Source organism: Chlamydotis macqueenii, chromosome 10, assembly GCF_036417535.1.
Source record: "Chlamydotis macqueenii isolate bChlMac1 chromosome 10, bChlMac1.mat, whole genome shotgun sequence".
Classification (NCBI taxonomy): domain Eukaryota; kingdom Metazoa; phylum Chordata; class Aves; order Otidiformes; family Otididae; genus Chlamydotis; species Chlamydotis macqueenii.
The window spans coordinates 18465310-18485000 of record NC_141565.1 but is presented as its reverse complement, the minus strand read 5'-3'; the positions used below and the strand labels follow the sequence as shown (position 1 = coordinate 18485000).

General features: G+C 42.7%; 1 protein-coding gene across 19 annotated transcripts in view; it reads left to right on the top strand.

Moving 5' to 3' along the window:
- The window catches only part of FOXP1 (forkhead box P1), a 382770-nt gene that overhangs the window by 345813 nt on the left and 17266 nt on the right, over positions 1-19691 (top strand). For 18 of the 19 annotated variants that reach the window (XM_086755804.1, XM_086755817.1, XM_086755801.1 and 15 more), the window contains 5 exons: positions 59-146; positions 6162-6245; positions 14911-15112; positions 15219-15298; positions 15944-16045. In XM_086755804.1, coding sequence (XP_086611930.1) covers positions 59-146; positions 6162-6245; positions 14911-15112; positions 15219-15298; positions 15944-16045 — 556 coding nt within the window. The remainder of the gene's footprint in view (positions 1-58; positions 147-6161; positions 6246-14910; positions 15113-15218; positions 15299-15943; positions 16046-19691) is intronic. The other variant, XM_086755816.1, reaches the window with a different exon arrangement.

Sequence of the window (19691 nt, the reverse complement as noted above, 5' to 3'; positions counted from 1 at the left end):
CTACTTTTTCCTTTTTGTTTATCCATTTCACTAAATGATTTTCTGTGTATTGTTACAGACATCTCAACAGTGAGCATGCGCTGGATGATAGAAGTACAGCCCAATGTAGAGTACAAATGCAGGTTGTACAGCAGTTAGAGCTACAGGTAAAATAAAATTTATTTTAATATTACCTCAGTATTAATCAAATCCAGTTCTTGACAGCAATAAAAAATGAGTTCTGCTTTTCCCCCTATGATTGAAAGCCAGCTTTCAAAACCTTCTTGTAGTAGTTTTTAAAACCGTCAAAAGAAACTGCAGCTTCATTTCCTCTTTTCTAAACCGTAACTTGAAAAGAAATAGGAAACTTAAACAGGCTGACTGATTGGAAATCCATCAGTATGTATCTAATGCTTTTTGTACTCACCGGGGGGGGCGGAGGGCGGCGAGCGGAATACGGTCCCCTTCATTTAGAATTGTTGGTACACGGGGGAAATGGTTGATGTTTATTTCAAAACGCTGCATGACCTGGCTTGTTTGGTGGTCTTTCATATACTAACACTCTCCATGTATTATTATTATTACTACTACTATTATTTTTTGCCATTTGTAGCAAATGAGTTTTTTAAAAGTGCCAAAAGGGGGTAAATTGGAATATACTGAATGCGATGCGAAGGTATGACCTGTTTGTGTAACTGCCTTTCCAAATGCTTTTGAGCCCTTTCTGTCTCCCTGCACCTCGCAGCTCTGGCTGGGCGGCTTTGACAGTGTGTCTGTGTAGGCAAGAGGTTAGCAAAGAAGGGGAAATTAAAACAATGTTGTACATTATATAGTTACCAGCTATTGAAAAACCTATTTTGTATGCAAGGCAGCAGTGTAGAGATATATGGAAAGCCTTGGGCTAAGTACAGAAGATAATTACATTTGGAATTTTACTGAGTTAAGTCATTTATAGCTTCAAATAGTTGGAGAGAAAAATCAGCAAAAACACACTTAAACTTCTTGTTGTTACTTTTCAAGATAAGCATTAAAAAAAATGCCTTTTATCTTCTTATCTTACAAATTACCCTTTTTCTTTCATAGATATTTCCTAAATTTTACTTTCAGGAACACGCTGGTCATGACACTCTTTCACTATTAGCTGAAGCAATATAAACTATTTTAATACAGGTTTTATAAAAATGAAACTACCAGTCATAAAATATCAGAGTCTTGCGGAAAATGTTATGAGAAATGGTCCGTTATTTTAGCAAGTTTCTCAGGAATTAGAAAAAAAAAAAGATCTGCAGTCTTCCTGGTAAACTCAGATATGAGATAATCTTTTACCAAGATGCAGTGCTACTCAGGCTGAAGGTAAATCTAGATTTTTCAGTTACAGTCAGCTTGAAAAGCATTCATCCGTGTCTCTTGCGACCACTGGGAATGGCTGTGCCTGGAGCGACAGGAGGATGCCCCCTGTTAACAGCCGGACAGAGCAGAGATGATACTTGCTTACCACTTTTCCATAAGCCCTTGGCAATATTTTTGAAAGATTTGTCAGTGGTGCAGTCTACTAATTGTTGTAATTGACTAATAGTTACAGCTTCACACCCGTTCAGTGCTGGGGAATACCTCTTAGCTTAGAGTCATCGTGTGGGGAGGCACCAATAAGGTCCCTGAGACAAGAACGTAATTTCAAAGTTGTATGAGGGCCAAAAGGTTCTGCATTTGTTTTTAAGAATCATACTAGCACAGTAGATAGGATGAGCAGTAGGCTTAATTTAGACAGGGATGTTGATAAGAGAGTGAGACCATCTGTGCGTTGGCCAGCAAGGACAGATGGAGGAGAAGGGTGGTCCTGCTTCTGAGGCACACCTGTAACCCCCTCTGCTCTCTCTCTTTTCAGCCTACATATCAGTCCTCTGATACTTTAAAAAAAAAAAGAAAAGACAATTACCTAAATATGTACTAGGATTTGTCCTCCAGTGCCTTGTTTGTCTGGGTGTGACCTGTTTTTGCACAGAATCATAATAAAACAAAAGTCTGGCCCAATAGCAGGGTTTTCAGTGATGTGGTCTGCAGCGCCCAACGTGTTGTAGCAAGAGCAGTTGGACCAAGACCATTGACCCAACACTCTTGCAGTGGAGCAGTTACCAACGGAGTGGTAACAGCAAGCCCTGAGGCTGACTCTCTGAATTCTGTGAGCTAGATAGGAGAGGGACCCGGAGCCTGTCCTGCCAGACCCACAGGGCTCAGCACTGACCAGAAGCTTTTCTTCTGTTGGAGCTGTGAAGGTACCATGCTGTTGAGGGTCCTCCACCATGGCAAGATCTAAATGCTGCAGCATTTCATGCATGTATAAGCCCCATCGAGGCAGCAGTAGAATTTAAAAAATTAATTCCGTGGGATGCATTTCAGATTTTGAGTGTGATGGACGCAAATGCAAGCCTTTATTTTCTTCTTTATGCACTTATTTATTCTATGCACAATACTTTTATCATTGTCATAGACAGAGATAAGTGTAATGTCTTTTAAAGAAAGTCATTTTTTAATGAACTTTTTTGAAAAAAACAGGTCAGATGTGTTTTGTGTTTGATTGCAAATGCCCCTTTGCAGAAGTATCTCAAAGCTTTGGTCTCCGCATTTCCATCACAAACATACTTAAAATATCACAGACAAGGTAGAGGTCTTCTCATATTTCGCTTTGTTTAAACCATCTTGACATGATCATTTGTTGCCATTGTACATAGTGAGAATTGGGCTGCTGGGTAAAACACAAACACAGGAACATATCCCTATCCTTAGCTAGATCTTAGCTGGAATAGGACATCCATTTTGTAGCACCACCTTTGAGTGGATAAACATTTCAGGACAGCAGCAAGGCTATGATAAGTTTTAAAAAATATCTCCCAGTGGGAGAACATGAAGACAGCTGGCCATTTTCAGTGTAGTGAAAGCACTGCTTGAGCCTGTCTTCCTAAAGCATCCACTGACACTCTTGAATCAAAAGTGGATCCTAAACCTTTCTAGTGCACAGCCCTAGGCATGTAACGAGAGAGGAGTCTACATCTTGGTTGTCTCTTGCGTTGCCCATGACTGGCTTCCTTCTCCTTTGTTGCTGATTTGTCCAGAATCCTGCTGCTGAAGTCATCTCTCCTTGTTGATGTGGCCATGTTGCTCCTGTTGAACGCCCTCGCTGGGTTTCCATTTTCACATTCCTCCCCCTTGCCATTATTTTCTCTCTGTTTTTCCTCCTGTGCAATCTCTCCATCATCTGTGCATAATGCCTTCTCCTCTCTTGCTTCTTAGTCACCAGACTCCCATGCTGCCCCCTCGCCCTGAGCCCCTTCTGGCCTGCACTTTCCTTCCCTTCCCTCTCCTGCCTTTCCTACCTGTGCGGTTTTAGGATTTAACCTCTCCGGGGCAAGGCAAGTGTCTTGGTGTCCAAGTTCGCAAAGCATGTACCTTACTCTGGATGCGTTTTCCGTTGAACCGCAGTTAGACGCTTGCATCATGGTTGTACCTTACAGAGGTGAGGGAAACCTCACAAAATGAGGTTTATCATGAAGAACTGGGTGGCCATCTGAAAACTCCCATCATACAGAGCTTTCTGCATGGATATAGGGAAAAAGAATGAGGCTTCAGATGGGACTGTGTTACAGTCCTCAGGCCCCCTCTACAGAGCAGATCCTTTCATATGTGACAGAGCAGTCCTTGCCCAAGAACACCATCAGTAGATCATGCCATTTTCCTGCATGTCTACTAATAATCCCCATTTCTGGACCATCTGCACTCCAGAGAGTGCCACCAGCGAGAATTTGCTTCCATCGGTGGCCGAGCAAAGCTCTCATGGTTTCTTTTGTATGACCCCACTGACTGGAGGGGCTACAAGTGACATTCTAGTTTTATATCACTACTGCTTCCTGACCTAAGGGAAAAACAGTTTAAAGAAATTCTTCAGATTTTTTTACTTCTCTTCAGTGCTTTGAAACTGAGAGACCTCTATTTTTCATAATTTAAACTCCTGCCTAACTGGGTGAGTGTTTGAATTCCTAGACTATGACAAAATGCTAGCGTGTGTCTGCCTGAAATGTCGAGAGGATCTTTAATAACCTCCGTCCACCAGAAACGGCGTTAAAAGCATTGCTAAGCTGGTGAGTGAAAACACTACAAACAAGGACCCCAGCCGTTTGGAGGGAGGTGCGCTGCTCTGTTTCGCCGTGGGGGCCCGGAGGAAGCGCTGCAGGGTGTGCCCCGTGCTGCCCGGGTGCCTTTGCCTCCTGCCGCTGCGCTGGTGCAGGCAGGAAGCTTTCAGGTGCCTGCCTTTTATTTATTTTGGCTAGAGGATGTTGTTCTCTTGCAGTAGCCTGCAGACCAAAATTTAATGCACAGATGACCCCGCCAAGCAGCCCGTGTCCCCAGCAACTGCTACGAATGAGAGATTGCACAACAGAGCTGTCCTGAGAGCACAACTATTTCTCAGTTTTAATTTGTTTTGTGTGAAGCACGGCAGCTTAGGGGTGAGACCTCTCCTTTCTCTGAAGAGGTCCTCAGAGGACTCTCGGAGGGAAGAGTTTCTGCTGCAGCGCTACGATAAGAGCCCGTCGCTGCCCTTTGGCTCTTCTGTGAAGTCCGGCGCAGATCTTGGTGATGAGATTGCAGGAGATCTGCTGCAGGTGTCAGGTTTTTTCTCTTGTCACTGAGAATTTTGATCGAGAAAAGAGCAGCTGTTTGAAAAGCCCAGTGTTTTTTTGCACTTCCAGAGCATGCAGTGGTGACACCATTTTTTTTCCTTTATTTAATGCCTCTCTTGGAAACCTGTGTGCCAAGTTTTATCCCATCATGACGCCTTTCTGGCATGGTCAGAAACCCCTTGCCTCGCGAAGAGCAAGGCAACCTTGACTGTAAGGTTGTGAATGGGGATTTATGACCAAGTCTCCTTTTATATATACACTTAGCCCAGCTTTACTGCTACAAACAGATGACAATGATAAGGTGGGCAGGTTGTTTAAAGTTTTACTGGAATGTGAGCAGAGTTCTCCTCTTGGCACCAGGGATCTTGTCTAAAGCAAAAACTCAGCTCTGCAAAAATTGTCGTTTGTAAGAACCTGATCCTGCTGGAAACAAGAGCCTTTATGTTGGGCTTGTAGGTTAATAACACCCCTTTTTCATAGCATTATTTCTTAATATCTTTCCACTGTATGGTTTTTTTGAAGAGCAGCTGGAAAAAGTCCTATTTGCACATAGAAAAATTTCTTGTTTAAAAAAATAATGAGATTTATTGTCTGGTCAGTGCCTTCTAAAGGCATTGAGAAGCCGTTCTGGCCAAGGATGTGTACGGTGTGATCCTGAGACACCAGGTTGGTGCAGTTCTCAACCAAAAAATGTAGGAGATGTCCAGAGCAGGAGCTTTGCCCCAACTCTTGGACATGATGTGACCAATGAGAAAGGGTGATAGAATTGGTCCTGTGGTGTTGGGTGCCCTGAAATAAGGGCTCTGGGGTGGTTCCTAACGCCCCTAGCCTTTCCCACCCTGCTGCCCTCAGGCATATGCCAAAAAGATGCTGGCCACTCGCACTGCTGCTCCTGCCCCACGCTCGAGGTGCCCCTGTTCCAACCTGGCAGCCCAGGGTGACCCGCCGAGGGCCTGTGTCACTTCCTCAAGTAAGAGCAAGGTGCTTCCTAGAGCAGAGGCCGCCCGCCATGCCGCGCGGAGGTGCCTCGTGTGGTTTAACCACCGCTGTCTCTGTGCTCGCTGCACATGCCGCAAAGCCTGAATGTGACGTAAAAGCCAGGGTCCATTTGTGCCTCTTGTTTTTTGGTCTGAAAGGAGGCAAACGCATCTCGGAGCCATGGCCTCACTTGCTTTCTGCTGTGCCTCCTGAGCTGGAGTGGGGCTGGTTAATAAACATGATTCACTGTTGTCTTTTAGCTGTCAGGGCTAGAGTGAAGCTCTTGGTGCCGGCAGGTCTAGCTCTTCTCACTCGAGGGCTAATGCATTTTGCTTTGGGAAATAGTGACACCCAGTACCACGCGTTAGCTTTACCTCACGATAGACCATATACAATTTCCAAACTACTCAGCAATAAAACTCTTCTGTCTCATGCCTCGGTGCCAACTGTTTAATTAGGAATAAGCAGTGGCTGGGTTTTATTTGTATGAGTAACAGAGGATATATTTTTTTTTTTCTCCCCTCCTTTCAGCTTGCAAAAGATAAAGAGCGCCTGCAAGCCATGATGACACACCTGCATGTGAAGTCAACTGAACCAAAAGCCACCCCTCAGCCCGTAAGTACCAAACTTGTGCCAAAAGCAAACAAAACCTCACAACAAACCTCTCTTTCCTGTTCCCCCCGGAGTGCATGATGCGAAGCGCAGCCTGCTTCGGGGCTGGTCGCAGTGAGGAGATGCAAAGCTCTGCTTTGCAGGAGGCACCACCACAGGCACCCGGGTTTCGAGATCCCAGTTTCTTCAAGGGAGTTTGAAAGAAGTTTTGCTCTAAAGCTGATGCATTGGGCCTTTTTCTGACCTCACCTGCTAACCTGTAAGTCGCTTTGCATCAGTCTGACTTGCATGAAATCTTAGGAGGTGTTAGGAAGGAGATGTAATTAAATTATATTTAGTATATTTATTTTGCTTTCTCCCTGTCTGACAGACATTTACAGTAGAAGAGACTCTAGCTGCACGTTTTGATGATAATCACGATTACCTAGTATCAGGTTTTACACTGCTGAAACTGAGAAGGGAAGCCTTCTCCACTCCAGCCTGTCCTTTAAAAAAGGGGGTGCAGGGGTAGCAAGCAGCTTGGCAGCCCAGGCCGACTCGTGGGTACCCCTAAAGCCAGGCAAGTCCACCGTCTCATTCCCTGGCCAAAATGACTCTCAGCTGTTGTTTTCTCGCAGTCTCCTAACGCTGAAAATCTTCCTTGGAGCTTCCAATGATTATCCAAAATGGAGAGAGTGCTTTGCTTCTTGATTTTAAGATTTGTAAGATTTAAAGGTACACTGGCTTTATTTGATTCTACTTTGAGTCATTGTGTGAAAGTTAATTGAGCGTTGACAATCTATAGTTAGTACTAGCAATTTTAATCAATATGCAATGATGCAGCATAATGACAAAGTATTGGTTTATCTGTTTTGACTTATTTTTTTGCTATAAATAAAGCAAACACACACCCATATATGTGTGATTTATGGTGATAGAAATAAAAAGGAGTCAGACTATTAACCCAACAAATATGGTAGCCTGCCAAGATGCAGTTGGTAGACAAAATTAATGTCTGAAACAGAACACATTACAGAGATAGAGAACATAAAATCATTAAACACTTCGCACACCCAGTTTTACTAGAAAAGGAATTCTCAGTTTCCATGTAGTTGGAAATAAATGGCTGCAGAAGTGCATAGGGAGGCTACTAGACAGAAAATTGCAGGCTATTCAGCAACACTGGAGCAGATGTCAAAGTCAACAGGAAATTTCGGTGCCTTCTTGGAGAGAGTTGAGTGGTAGGTATAAACCCTTCCATTTAAGCTGTTGAGGTGCCGTAAATTGCTTGATCCAGTGGATACCAGTCCTCTAGAGTAGAAACTACTTACAGTGTCTATAAAAATAGCATTCTTCTAGTTCCTCACATCCATCTCAGCCTGAATGCAAATGCTTCAGCGCATTGTTGGCAAAGTATATAGACCCAACAGAATGGGGAGGAGGTTTGGTTTCTATAGCTCTTACTGGATTAAAAATTAAAACAGCGGAATAATCTGGGAGTCTCAAAGCACTCTGCCTTGAGGCCTTTCATAACAGCGGTGCCCCTCAGGAGGAAGGATTACAAACTAAAGGGAGGAAATCATAAGAAGGCAAGCAGCGTTTGGCAAGGCAGCTCGTGATCGATGCTCGGCCGCGGAGGGCAGGAGGCTTTTGCGGGTGTTGTAGGCTATGGAGATACCAGGCGGTGTCGCCATGAAGATTAGTGGTAACAGCTAATAAACAGGGAAAAGCAGTGGAGAAAAAAAAAGTGAACGCGGGGGGAAAAGGGCTGTCTTGATTAGTATTAAAAATGTTTTACATTCTGGAAAATTATAGCTTTGTTGGGGACCTCCTACTAAATTTATTTTTAACTGCTCTATTGAAAATTCTGTACCACTAGTCAACATTATCTCTCAGTTGCTCAGCACAGTGTTTCTTTATTAAAAGAAATAGGCATGAATATTTTTGACTGAAAAATTAATAGCTTTTGAATTCATACACAGCAGGTTTTCTTTTGCAAAGAAGTCCAATATCGCTGCACAGCACTTCTATAACCATTTATTTAGAGTCCAAGTCAAACCTTTGACAGCTAGAGCAGTGTTACAAGCCAACATAAAGAACTCCAAGATGTAAACCAACAATAGGCAGTCTGTGTGAGGTTTGCCATTGTCAAATACATAGATTGTTTGGATTAGTTTATGTAAATGTACTGTTGTATTACCCTTTGGAAAAAAAAAAAGATCACATTTGTGTATGAAAAGTGGTTTCGTTCACAGGCAGCATTATAAATTCCTTATCCTTTAACTTACATGTTAGAAGTAAAAATTGGTGCCTGACAGGCCTATATTGTGTGGCACTCTGTTGTTGGATTGAAACTGCCTTCTTTTCATTTATTGAAATATAGAAAAATTTATTATAGATACCATCTGATAAATCAGAAATTATTAAAATATGTATAGGTGAAGCATTTGAAAATTAATTATAAAATGTAGAAGTATAGTGTTTTGCATAAATTGTGCTTTCCTAGTGAAAAAAATACACAGGCACGGCATAGACTGTGCTAGACCCTAGTCCTTTTAACTCAGTGGGATAGGACTTTGGTAAAAAGATCTGATGACCATTATTGCAGTGTAAAGTATTCTTTGCATCCAGTAATTAATTTTTTTTTTTTGCCAACATAACTAATGCAAGGTGTATATTAGAATTAATGTATTACGGTACATCAGTGATGGTAAAGGAAAGAGCGGCTGCGAATCCAAACGTAGCAGTGAACTGGGATTTAAAATTACAGCCTTTTCATGACTGAGGAAATGTTTTTATTCTGCCTAGAGGATCTTAATGCTTGTTTTTAAACTATTTTGTTACTGGCAGGCAAAATCGGTGACCGAGCTGCTCGCCACATGTCTGTGTTAACCATGTGCCATTTGTAGTCCGCACTGACCATTGGTACCATCTTTGCCTTTTGGGCTTGAGGCAGCAGCTGAGCAGGTGATTTTGGTCCAGTTGGACCACAACCAAGTTCTTGGTGGTTTTGCATCGATTCAAAACTTGGGTTTTGATTCAAAAAGGGTTTCTTGTCCAGTCTAGTCCATCCATCACATCCCCACCTTTGGGTGACTTGAGCTCCTTGCAGTGGTTTTGACCACCTCCAGGGGCGGTGGAGTGGCCCGTGCATTTCACTACACTAGTCCACCAAGATATCTGTTCAGTAAAGCTCTTTAGTCCTGTTAAAGCCGATGAGATTTAGGCACGTTCCTATGTAGTGTGGTGGCAGATGGCCTAAAGCGTTGGCGGACGAGTATGCACCTGGGGAGGTCGCTGTTGATGTCTGGTGTACGGCAAAGGGCAGCTCTTGCCCTGCTCCTGGGGGAGCTACTGGGCAGAGAGGAGGGTGGCCGGGGAAGGAGAGCACATCAGGAGCTGGGGCAGTGCTACCTTTAAAAATGTCCCACTTCATAATTTAAATGCCCGACAGTGGAGTGCTTTTTAAAAGAAAAATGGAAGTATCTCGCAGTTTAACACTTGGAGAACACAAAGTTGTTCCTATTACTGCTACGCATGTTGGTGAGGCTAAAGGCCCTGAACAGTGAGAACAAAGCTGTCCGTGAAGGAGTATGCTGTGACATATTTTTGCAAGGTGAATTTTTTTTTAAGGTAAAAAAAAAAAAAACAAACCATCCCCAAAACCCCACAACATAAAAGCCAGATTTCTCGAGAATTATCATTCTGGATTTGCTATTAAGATACCTTCCCTTACATGCTATTTTTATTGGTGTTAGTGATCAGCATAATAGGTTGAAATGGAAATGTGCTTTCTTTTGGGGGATTAACTAACATTAAAGTTCATAGGAAGGGAAGCAAAAGGAAAAAGCATCAACCAACAAGTAAGTCTGCATACTAGGTGCTATAGCCATCTTTTAAAAATAGACAGAAAACTTTTAAAGAAACTTTTGGCACTTTAAATAAAATGCACAGTTAGATATCCCTTCTTTAATGTATTTTTTTTACCCTAACCATAGCAGTTACGATTGTTTTGAAATACTGTTTTTAGCAACTGTAATAACAAAGCATTTAAAAAAAAATAGTCTTTTAACTGTTGAGGTAATGACTGAGCATTTTAGCTGCTGTCGCCGTACTTTACAGTTTGAAAAAATAATGATACGCAGCAATAAAGAGAGATTCTCAAGCACAACAAAAGCTGTTTTTATATACTGGTTTTCATTAAGTCTCACTCCTCAGCTTCAGTTTCCTTAGTGTTCCTGCCAATAACAACACCTGCTAAGTGATTGCTGCCTGCCAGGCTCTGCATCTAATACACTGATGTGTCCAGGCTGCAACAGGAGAGGAAGACACAGCATTTAACAAAGTTTTAGGTCCAGCCTTAGCTATCTCTCCCACTCTCGGTGTCAAGAAAAGGAGTCACTGCTCCAGAGCATTTCAGTCACAGGAACTCAGTGCAGATAAATCCTCAGCCCTCGTTGGGACTGGAGCAGCAGCATCCATCACAGAGGAGTCACTGCCCTGCAGCAGTGGGTATGGCCCCACCATGACACTTAAAAAAAAAATATATATATATATTCTTTCTTTTTTTTCTTTTAAAGGAATTTCAGGGGCTTTTTTTTTATATGCAGCTGCTATTGTCATGTAAAATGTTTACTCAAAAAGAAATCAGACTGAGCTCTGATGGGACAGCCACTTACTGGAAATCTATTTTATGGGGTGAAGGAGAGGGTTACCTCTCAGCCTTGTTTATATCTAAGAAAAAAAAGAAAATGACTCAGTCTTCACCTTTAATAGGAAGACATGACTATTTCTTGAAAGGGAAGGTTAATAATAAAATCCTAAGCAGGATATTGAATGCTGAAGCAATTACGGCATTTGTGTTTAAGTTAAAACAGTGTGAGGAACTGTTCTCAACAAACAAAACTGAAGCACCGAGGAAGGTTCAGTGATTTGAATTTGCCAAATTTTAGGACCTAAAACTTGTGAGGTTTGGTGCTTTTTCTGTTGTTGATCTTTTTCCTTCTTGTTTGGGGTTTTTTTGGTTGGGTTTTTCTTTTTTTTTTTTTTTTTTTTTAAAGGCTGGAGGAAATCCTCCCTCCCCCCATACCCAGCACAAACATTACAAAACCATTTAACTCTTCGGTGCTGGGGCTGTACTCTCTGGCGTACTTGGATAGTGCCCCGCGTTGTGCCTTATTGCGGTGGAAGAGTTCTTGCTCGTTAAAGCGCTAACTCTGTGACTTAGGCTTCCTCCCCTCTGACAGCAGTGATACCTCATCCAAAAAATTACAGTATGTGGGAAACGGGCTGTGTACAGAATACCAGCGCGAACAACTTTTCTAATCATAGTAACTTGTTTTTAAATAGAAAATGCAAACAGGGAGAAACGGTGTCGAGTTTCCATCAGGAAAAGAAACCCTCCCAGCCTGGTCCCTCCCTGATCTTTGCCCTGCACAGTCATCTTCGGCCGCTTTCACATTTCTGATTGATGCCAATATTAAGATTTAATAGTTTACTGCTCGGATTAGTACTTCAAGATGGCAACAAATCCAACACCATTCATAATTTGTTATTCTGCTCTAATTCACAACCGATTTTTCAGCCTCCATGCTATAGATGCAACAAAGAAAGCAGCGGTGAAGGTCTGTGGAGGGAACGCACAGTGTGTCACTTGTGTTTTGGTAACGGCGTCGGCAGGGATCGGACCCTGGCTAGAAGAGGAGAGAGTGTCATCACATAAAACACAGAAAAAAGGAAAAACTTCGCTAGCGATCGACAAGGTCGTGTTTCATTAACTTGTTGGTTCAGGCTTGCAAACGGTCGGTGGAGGTGAAACGCAGCAGACTCGCTGCGTTCCAGCTTTTTGTTCTCTCTTTCCTCACAGACTGCAGTCATGTTTAATTTGGAAACTGGGCTCCTTTGGCAAATTAGCAATTAGAACAATTTTGTGGGAATATGTATATGTGTCATTAGTTTTCCTGCAAATTAATAGCGAGAGCAGAGGTCAGGCAGAAATTTTCCACTTGACTGCAGCTCCTCTGTTGAGATTTGGCACTTTGTTTTGGAACGGCCACAGCTGCTCAAAGCCACAGTCTTCCTTTAGGAACTGTCTTTTAATTAGTTTACCTCATAGCCATTATTACAAATATTACTGCCTCCCCTCCTTGAAATAAAATTACTGTTTCTACAAAATATTCCGGTGACATCTTGCACCACTGCACATTGATGGTGGGGTCACTCGGATGCAGCGTTTAATCATTAGATCACCTCCATAAGCATCTCCTAATTAGAGTCCTTACAATACAATTTTATCTGGTAATTAGCTGAGATTGGCTGCTTCCTCTGTAGCTTATTAGTGGCAGCCCAGCAGTGGGTGTGAATCACAGTGTCATTTGTCAAGCCTGTTAAAGCCCCCCCCCTTTGCTCGTCCTCTTCTGTGTTTATTCCTAGTTGCTACCTACGCTGAAAAGCCTGAAGAAATTTAACTCGATTCAAATTCTTTAAGCAAGGAACACTGACCTTCTGGATCCTTTCTTGCTGTTTCTTAGTAGAAACAGATTAAATGTTGAGTTTTTACAGACTGAAAAAGGAAGGGGACTCTTTTGAAATGGAGTAGTTGGAGCCGTAATGATGAAGCAGGAGCAGTCATCTTTCCAACAGGAGGGCCTGGCTGCCGAGCCTGCGCTGGAGACGGGCACTCAGAATTGATGCGGATTTGCTCACAGTTACTGGACTGTTAAAATGTCCATTTAGAAACTGAGATAAAATGCAGTAGATTTAATTTCATGGTGAGACCTGTCAGTTGTACTATTATTATTGTCACTGGGCCTTTTATCATAGATAATAGATGGATGGATGGATAACAGGGAGACATTACTGTATACATGTCCTTAATCAGTGTCCTTAAATCACGCCGGTCAACAAACAGAGCGGGCTCTCAGTGGCAGCATGTGGCGGCAGCGCCCAGCACGGCGGGGTTTGAACAGGCGTGCTCACCTCCAGGCTGCAGTTAGCGGTTCACGCCGGTGCGGGAGCCTCTGGTAAATCAATACCCATATTTCACCGCCTTTCGTGATCCTTTGCTGGGTTCTCCCTCTCTGGCCTCGCTGCAAAGTGTTAAATATTTCCCATTGGAAGGCGAAGCATCGTTTGTAAGCACCTGCATGGAAAGATGGGTGTCTGCAGGTTTGCTGCTAACCAGCTCCTTTCCTTGGAGCAGCGGTTGAGCTGCGCTGTCGCAGCCGTACAGCACCGGGCGTTTGCAGCTGGGGCTTCCCTCGGCTTGCTCCATCTCACCGTCGGGAGGGAAAAGCAGTGACAATTTATCTGTTGCTCAGCTGCGCCCTTTCTGTGGGTGATGGGCTTTTTGTGTTGATATCCTTTCTGTAATATTCGAGCCCTTTATTTTCCACTACCTTTGTTTTGGATAAATCTTATTATTTTTTTAAAGAAATGTTACTTGTGGCTATTAACTCATATGAGGAATATTAATAAGACTTTTCTTATCTGGTTACTTTCATACAAGGAAAATTAATACAGCGCCTTATGGATAAACATGAGATGTTTAGGGGCATAGCTGAGCAGTGTGCCTTGCCTTCATCTGAAAAGGTTTACCGTCCAGCAAAAGGGAATTTTAATCACGAACAAAAGTTGTAAAATTCTGGCCCTGTTAAATTCAGTAGGAATTTTGCTACTGACTTCAATGGGGTCAGGATTTCACCAATATTGTTCGCAAAACTGCCTGAGGGAAGGAAATGTGGAAGTAGTCAAAGAGCCATTTTCTCAGTCGCCTTTTCTGATGTTGTAGTTAAGAGATCAGATTGTTTGTTTAAAATACTTCAGCAGGAGTGACCTATCGAGATGGAGCATCGTCTTTCAAAGGACGTTGTAGGGCAAAAAGAAAGAGTCGGGGAGGAATGTGGATGCTGGTTATATAAATAGAGTTGTGTATCGAAAACACTTGGGTTGGAGCAGGGTTTGATACACAGTCCCAGAGGCAGTTGTGTTTTACAGCCTGCTGTGGCCAGCTGCCATTTGTCCGGGGCTGGGCTTCCTGCAGGTAACACTGATGCCTTCCGTCCTCCGAGACAAAAAAAAAGAGTGGTGCCGCTTCCACTGGGCCAAATGCTTGCAGTATTTCATGCAATGTGATTAATTAAATTATTCCAGTGTTAACCTACTCTGGGCTTTGCTGTTAAAATGGATGAACAGAGGGGGGAGAAGAAAAAAAAGCCCAGGTGCTGAAGAGAGAGATTGCGTTTCTCCCTCGTACTTCCCAAGGAAAGTCTTGCCTTTTTTTTTAAGCCTGCTGCTTAAGAAGACTGATTAGAAGCCATGCATAATGATAGCATGGAAATAAGAGATGTGTGGGGTTTAGACTGTGAAACAATGGAACTAAAATAAAATATTAAAATGATTATGTACTGTGTGAGATCTTGTTTTAAGGTTTAGATAAAAATCCACAATTTGTGGTTCTGGCAGCAGGCTACATTGTTCTTTTTTAAAATCAGTTCGGAAATGTATCTATCTATTTCCCTTCACTGGCTCCTAATGGAGATGTTGTAACAGCACTTTGTGCTGAAGCAAGCTCTCAGGTTGTGTTATCTGCTTCGAACTGAGGAAGACTCCCGTTATCGAGAATTTTCTCTGCAGCCCTTAATTAGCCAGAATGCCATTTGTAACAAAATCCTCGTCCTTCCCTCCGCAGCTGAATCTGGTATCGAGCGTCACGCTTTCCAAGACTGCATCTGAGGCGTCTCCACAGAGCTTACCTCATACTCCCACCACCCCGACTGCGCCCATCACTCCCGTCACGCAGGGACCGTCGGTCATCACTACCACGAGCATGCACAACGTTGGACCCATCCGGAGGCGGTACTCGGATAAATACAATGTCCCCATTTCTTCAGGTAAAGGGGTTTTGGTGGCGCAGCCCCTTTGGTGGGGTGGCTTGCTGTTGCCCGCAGCCCAGCAGCGGCAGGCTGTGATGATAACAGAACAACTGCTCTTATTTAGCAGATATTGCCCAGAACCAAGAATTTTATAAGAATGCAGAAGTTAGACCACCATTCACGTATGCATCTTTAATTAGACAGGTAAGCTGAGCCAAACACACACATTTGGATTAGAAAAAAAAATATCTCCCTATATGTGCACACTCTGGATTAAATAGATTTTCAAACCTTTGGTATGTAAGCGTGCTCAAATGCTCAAACCTTACTATAAGGGTTTTTAGAACTGCAATATATAACATAATTGCTTTTGATTAAGTATTACAATACGATGTGATTATTAGGAAATTCATTTCACACAACAGTGAAAATGAGCCTGTTTAAAGATGGCAAGTCAATTATCACAAGCTACAGTAATCTCTGATCCCTAGAATTAATCTGAGCTCTAAATAATTACTGAGCTTTAATCAGCTAGTGAAATGTTTTGCATTTCTCTTTGATTCTGCTTTATGAATGACTAATAAATTAATATTTCTGTAAGGAAACAGAAATAAAAACTCAAAACAATTAGATAATTCCATTTTGAATTTTGCCATTGAACTGTTAAATACAGCCATTAATCTTAGTTTGTATTGTGAAAACCCTCCTTTGGATTTTTTGCTCCAAATCTCTTCTTTCTTCCTTTCTTTCTTCCTTTCTCCCCTTTTTGTATCTGGTAAAGTTAAAACTGTGTGTGTATTTTGTACTGGTGTGCTCATAACCGATCTTGCAATCGCTTTGCTTCACAAGGCCATCCTCGAATCTCCAGAAAAACAGCTAACACTAAATGAAATCTACAACTGGTTCACGCGAATGTTTGCTTACTTCAGACGCAACGCGGCAACGTGGAAGGTAAGCCTCAGCCGTCGCTGTGCCTCTTGCCTTTGCTATCTGACATGTACAGAATAGACATTGCTGATGACATAACAAATTGTAATGACATGTGGACATGAAAATTTAGATCGGCAGTTTTGACACACACTGGGTGCCTTATCTGCAGGAACAATTTGATATTTGGCAGAAAAATTATTCTGGCTTTGAAAACCACTAATTGAATCCCCATTATTGGCTTTTATGTTCTGTGATTATGCCACGAGTTCCTCTGTGTGGTTGCTGCTAGCAGTGAAACTCAAGCCCTTCAGCTGGAACATATTAGGGGAAAAAAAAAAAAAGTAACTGTGTCAGTGGAAGATATACTGTTTGTCTTTTTAGTTATGCAGACTGTAATCACAACTACCACTTTTTTCCCTAGGATCCATAGATAAGTGGATTTCTTAGTCAGTTGACTCTCAACTACATACACAGATCTGTTATAAACTTCCTTGTTCTTTTTTTTTTTGAATCACACAGCGGAAGCGTATTGAACGTAATATAAAGAAGCAAGCCCCATAATAAGAATTGTGTTTAAGAAAAATAAACTTGATATTTGGTACTTTAATTTCCTACCATAACCTTCTCAGATATTGTTAGATAAGAGGTCTGGGAAGTTAATTTTATTTTATATTTTGGACATTCCTTCCCTTGTATGTACTGTTATAATAGCCACGCTGGCTTCTGAAGCTGCTGCAATTGCAAATGAATGAATAAAAAACCAGGATCTTGTATCGCTGTAAAAATTGCACCCCCCGTACTTTGAGCCTCTCTCAATCTGGACAACTCCTTGCTCTCAAACAGCTTTAAATGACCAGGTAGGATGAATAAGTCCCATACACGCTGTTTCATCAGCCCTTTCTGCCTGTCTCAGCCTGCATTTAGGATTAATTTCTTCAGAGAATGGAGCTAAAAATGGTCCTTGGAAGTTAGCTTGCTTTTCAGTAGCATGTTTTCCTTTTTAATTTGGATCCCACTGCAATTTTGTATATTTTCAGCCTTGGTCTAGAAGCTCTTAGGTTCAGGAAAAGTCTCTGTGATTGCTGCTTTGATTCTTCACTGCAGTTGGAAAACATGAGCAGTGTTTCACTTTGCAGCTTCCTTACTATCCAGAAAGGAAATGAACTTTCCCTGATTTAAGATCCTTTTAGACCTGCCTGTCTTTTGCTGCTGGAGCCGTTCCAGTAGGACTTTTCAGCAGCTGCAGGTGTGGGTGCTAAAGTAAAAATCCTATTTAATTCCAGCAGCAAAGTGAAGAGGGGGGGAATGGAAGAAGGCAGCAGGCAGCCCTGGCCATATCTCCTGCGAGGCTAGTTTTAGGAATTATCTTTGTGTGTCATGTAAAATCCAGTCCCAGAAACTGCGTGCCCATACAGTGGTGTTCTGCAGAGAAGGAGGAGAGAGGCTGAGCTGCAGACCATCGGGCTTGCAGAAGAGCAAGGTGTGTTCCAGGGAGGCAGGTACCGTTTGGAGACCCCTCCTGGATACCTTGACCTTGTGCAGGCGTCCAGGTCCTGCTTCACCTACCCAGGAGGAGAAGCTTCACCCCAGGTTCCACCAGCGCTAGCAAAACTGGCAACCTCTTGAAGTGATGGAGGTTTTTGTGCTGAAGACTGCACAGATTTCTGCCAGCCTTCAGGAGTAGCAGGGATGAAAATGCAGCTCTGGATTGGCATGACGGGAAGCCCACGGGGCGCAGAACAAGCACAAGGGGCTAATTGCAGAATCAGAATAATTTCAATATATATGTGCTGGTTTGTGCTCACCTTCAGCTAATGCTTAGGGGGCGTTTGGGTCAGTGTTCCCCAAGTTTAGGGTCAGGGTTGGGTGTGAGCAAGCTTCCCTGAGCCCTCTTTCAGAAATACGGGAGAGTGCAGGAATAAAGACCTTTAAAAAATGAACCTCTCTCCCAAAATGCAGTACAGCAGAGCCTGAGCAGTTATTAAAATAACAAACCCTTTCATTTACTACATTCAAGCATGTTCAGGGTAATTTTTCTGCAAAAGTGGCTTGCATACAAATATTTTTAACAAGGTAAATATATAATCTTACAATAATAGCTCCTAATTTTTCTGTTAAGCTGATTGCTGGGGGAGCACTGTGAACTGGTTCTGACAGGTCAGAGGCAATGTCTGTTTGCTTTTAGTTTTTGAAGTAATTTGCTGGCACTGAGTCACAGCCATGAGGCACAGGCTGCAGGTGTGGCTTTGAAACGTTGGGGTATTGTTCAAATAAAACTGTTAGATAGCGAGTATCCAGAGGCAGGGGGAACAAAACAATTTTCTTCTGACATGAATTCCTTAAATAAGTGATCCTGTGGAAAACAGAAAGAGGGTAGTGCTTCATGGGCATCTTGCAAGTATTCAACTTGTCTGTCTCAATGTATTCAGCAAGAGCCCAGTCCAGCAGCCTTAACCATCGTTGCACGTTGACTTCAAGAGAGCAAGAACAGACTGTAAAGTATTTCTCCGGCATTAAATTTATTTAAAGAACAACACAAATATTTCTGCTCAACCGTGTATTTAGGGGCTATTTACAAACTCCGAGGACTCTTTTCCCTGAACTTTGCTGTGTGCGTTTGATCAACTGCTATGTGAACTACAAGATCAGCTTTCACTGGGGGAAACAGTGTTATTATTCTTACATTTTGCTCCAGACTTGACAGTGTTCCCATTTTCACAGGAAACTGCCTGAGTTACCCAGATGTGGGCCAGCAGCCCTGTGTCAGGTTGCACTGGTGCAGCACCCACCAGCAGTTGCTGAGCTGGCTGATTTTAGCCCATAAGGTGTGGGGCGTTCGCATGTTTTTCCTCCACCTCAAAATCAGGGATTTTGCCAAAAATTTCAAAACTAGTGAAAACTGGGAGAGGTGAGAGGGAACAAAAAAAAATTATTAAAAAATAAGGACAGAAGAAAGTCAGGGCAGAAGGAAGCAGCCTTGATGGACAGGTTGAGTTTCTGCTAAATTTCTGCCTTACTGAGAGGAAAACCATACTCAAGGTTTACTTTTCCACCAGTTCACAAGCAGATCAGTGTGGAAAAGCCAAAATGCTGGGATCAGGTACTTACAGTTGGAGATGTGTTTGCACTCAAGCATCTGCTGAGCAAAGGCATTTTGAGCCCCGACTCTTCCCCTGCACCAGGGATGGGAGTGCGGGGACTGTGCTAGCCATTGCAGAGAAATGGAAAAGTAGCAAAGACTCTTAGCCTTCTCCTCCCAGGCACACACACCACTGCCTCTTAATTTACATGACAAATGCTCTGTGCGTACCCTTTGTTTGCACAGTGATTTAGACATTCATGATTAGAGCTCCCTTTCACCATCCAGACCCGATGTTCATAAGAAAAAAAAAAGACGACAAGGACGGAAGGAAAAAAAATTGTAGTCTCTTGGTTGCCTAGACCCAGGCCATGTGTTTGGCTGGCATTGTGCCCGCTAACGAGTCAACCAGATTGACTAAATCAATGGTGCCAGTGATGATGGATGGAGTTTGTTCGACTGCATATTTTCAGCAAATGGCTTCCTCTGTTTTCCCTGTTTACCAAGCCCCTTTCAGCGACACTGGGGACAAGCTCCGTGTAGAAATCGGAGTGGCTTTGTAGCAGGATATTTGCTCAGAAAACTCAT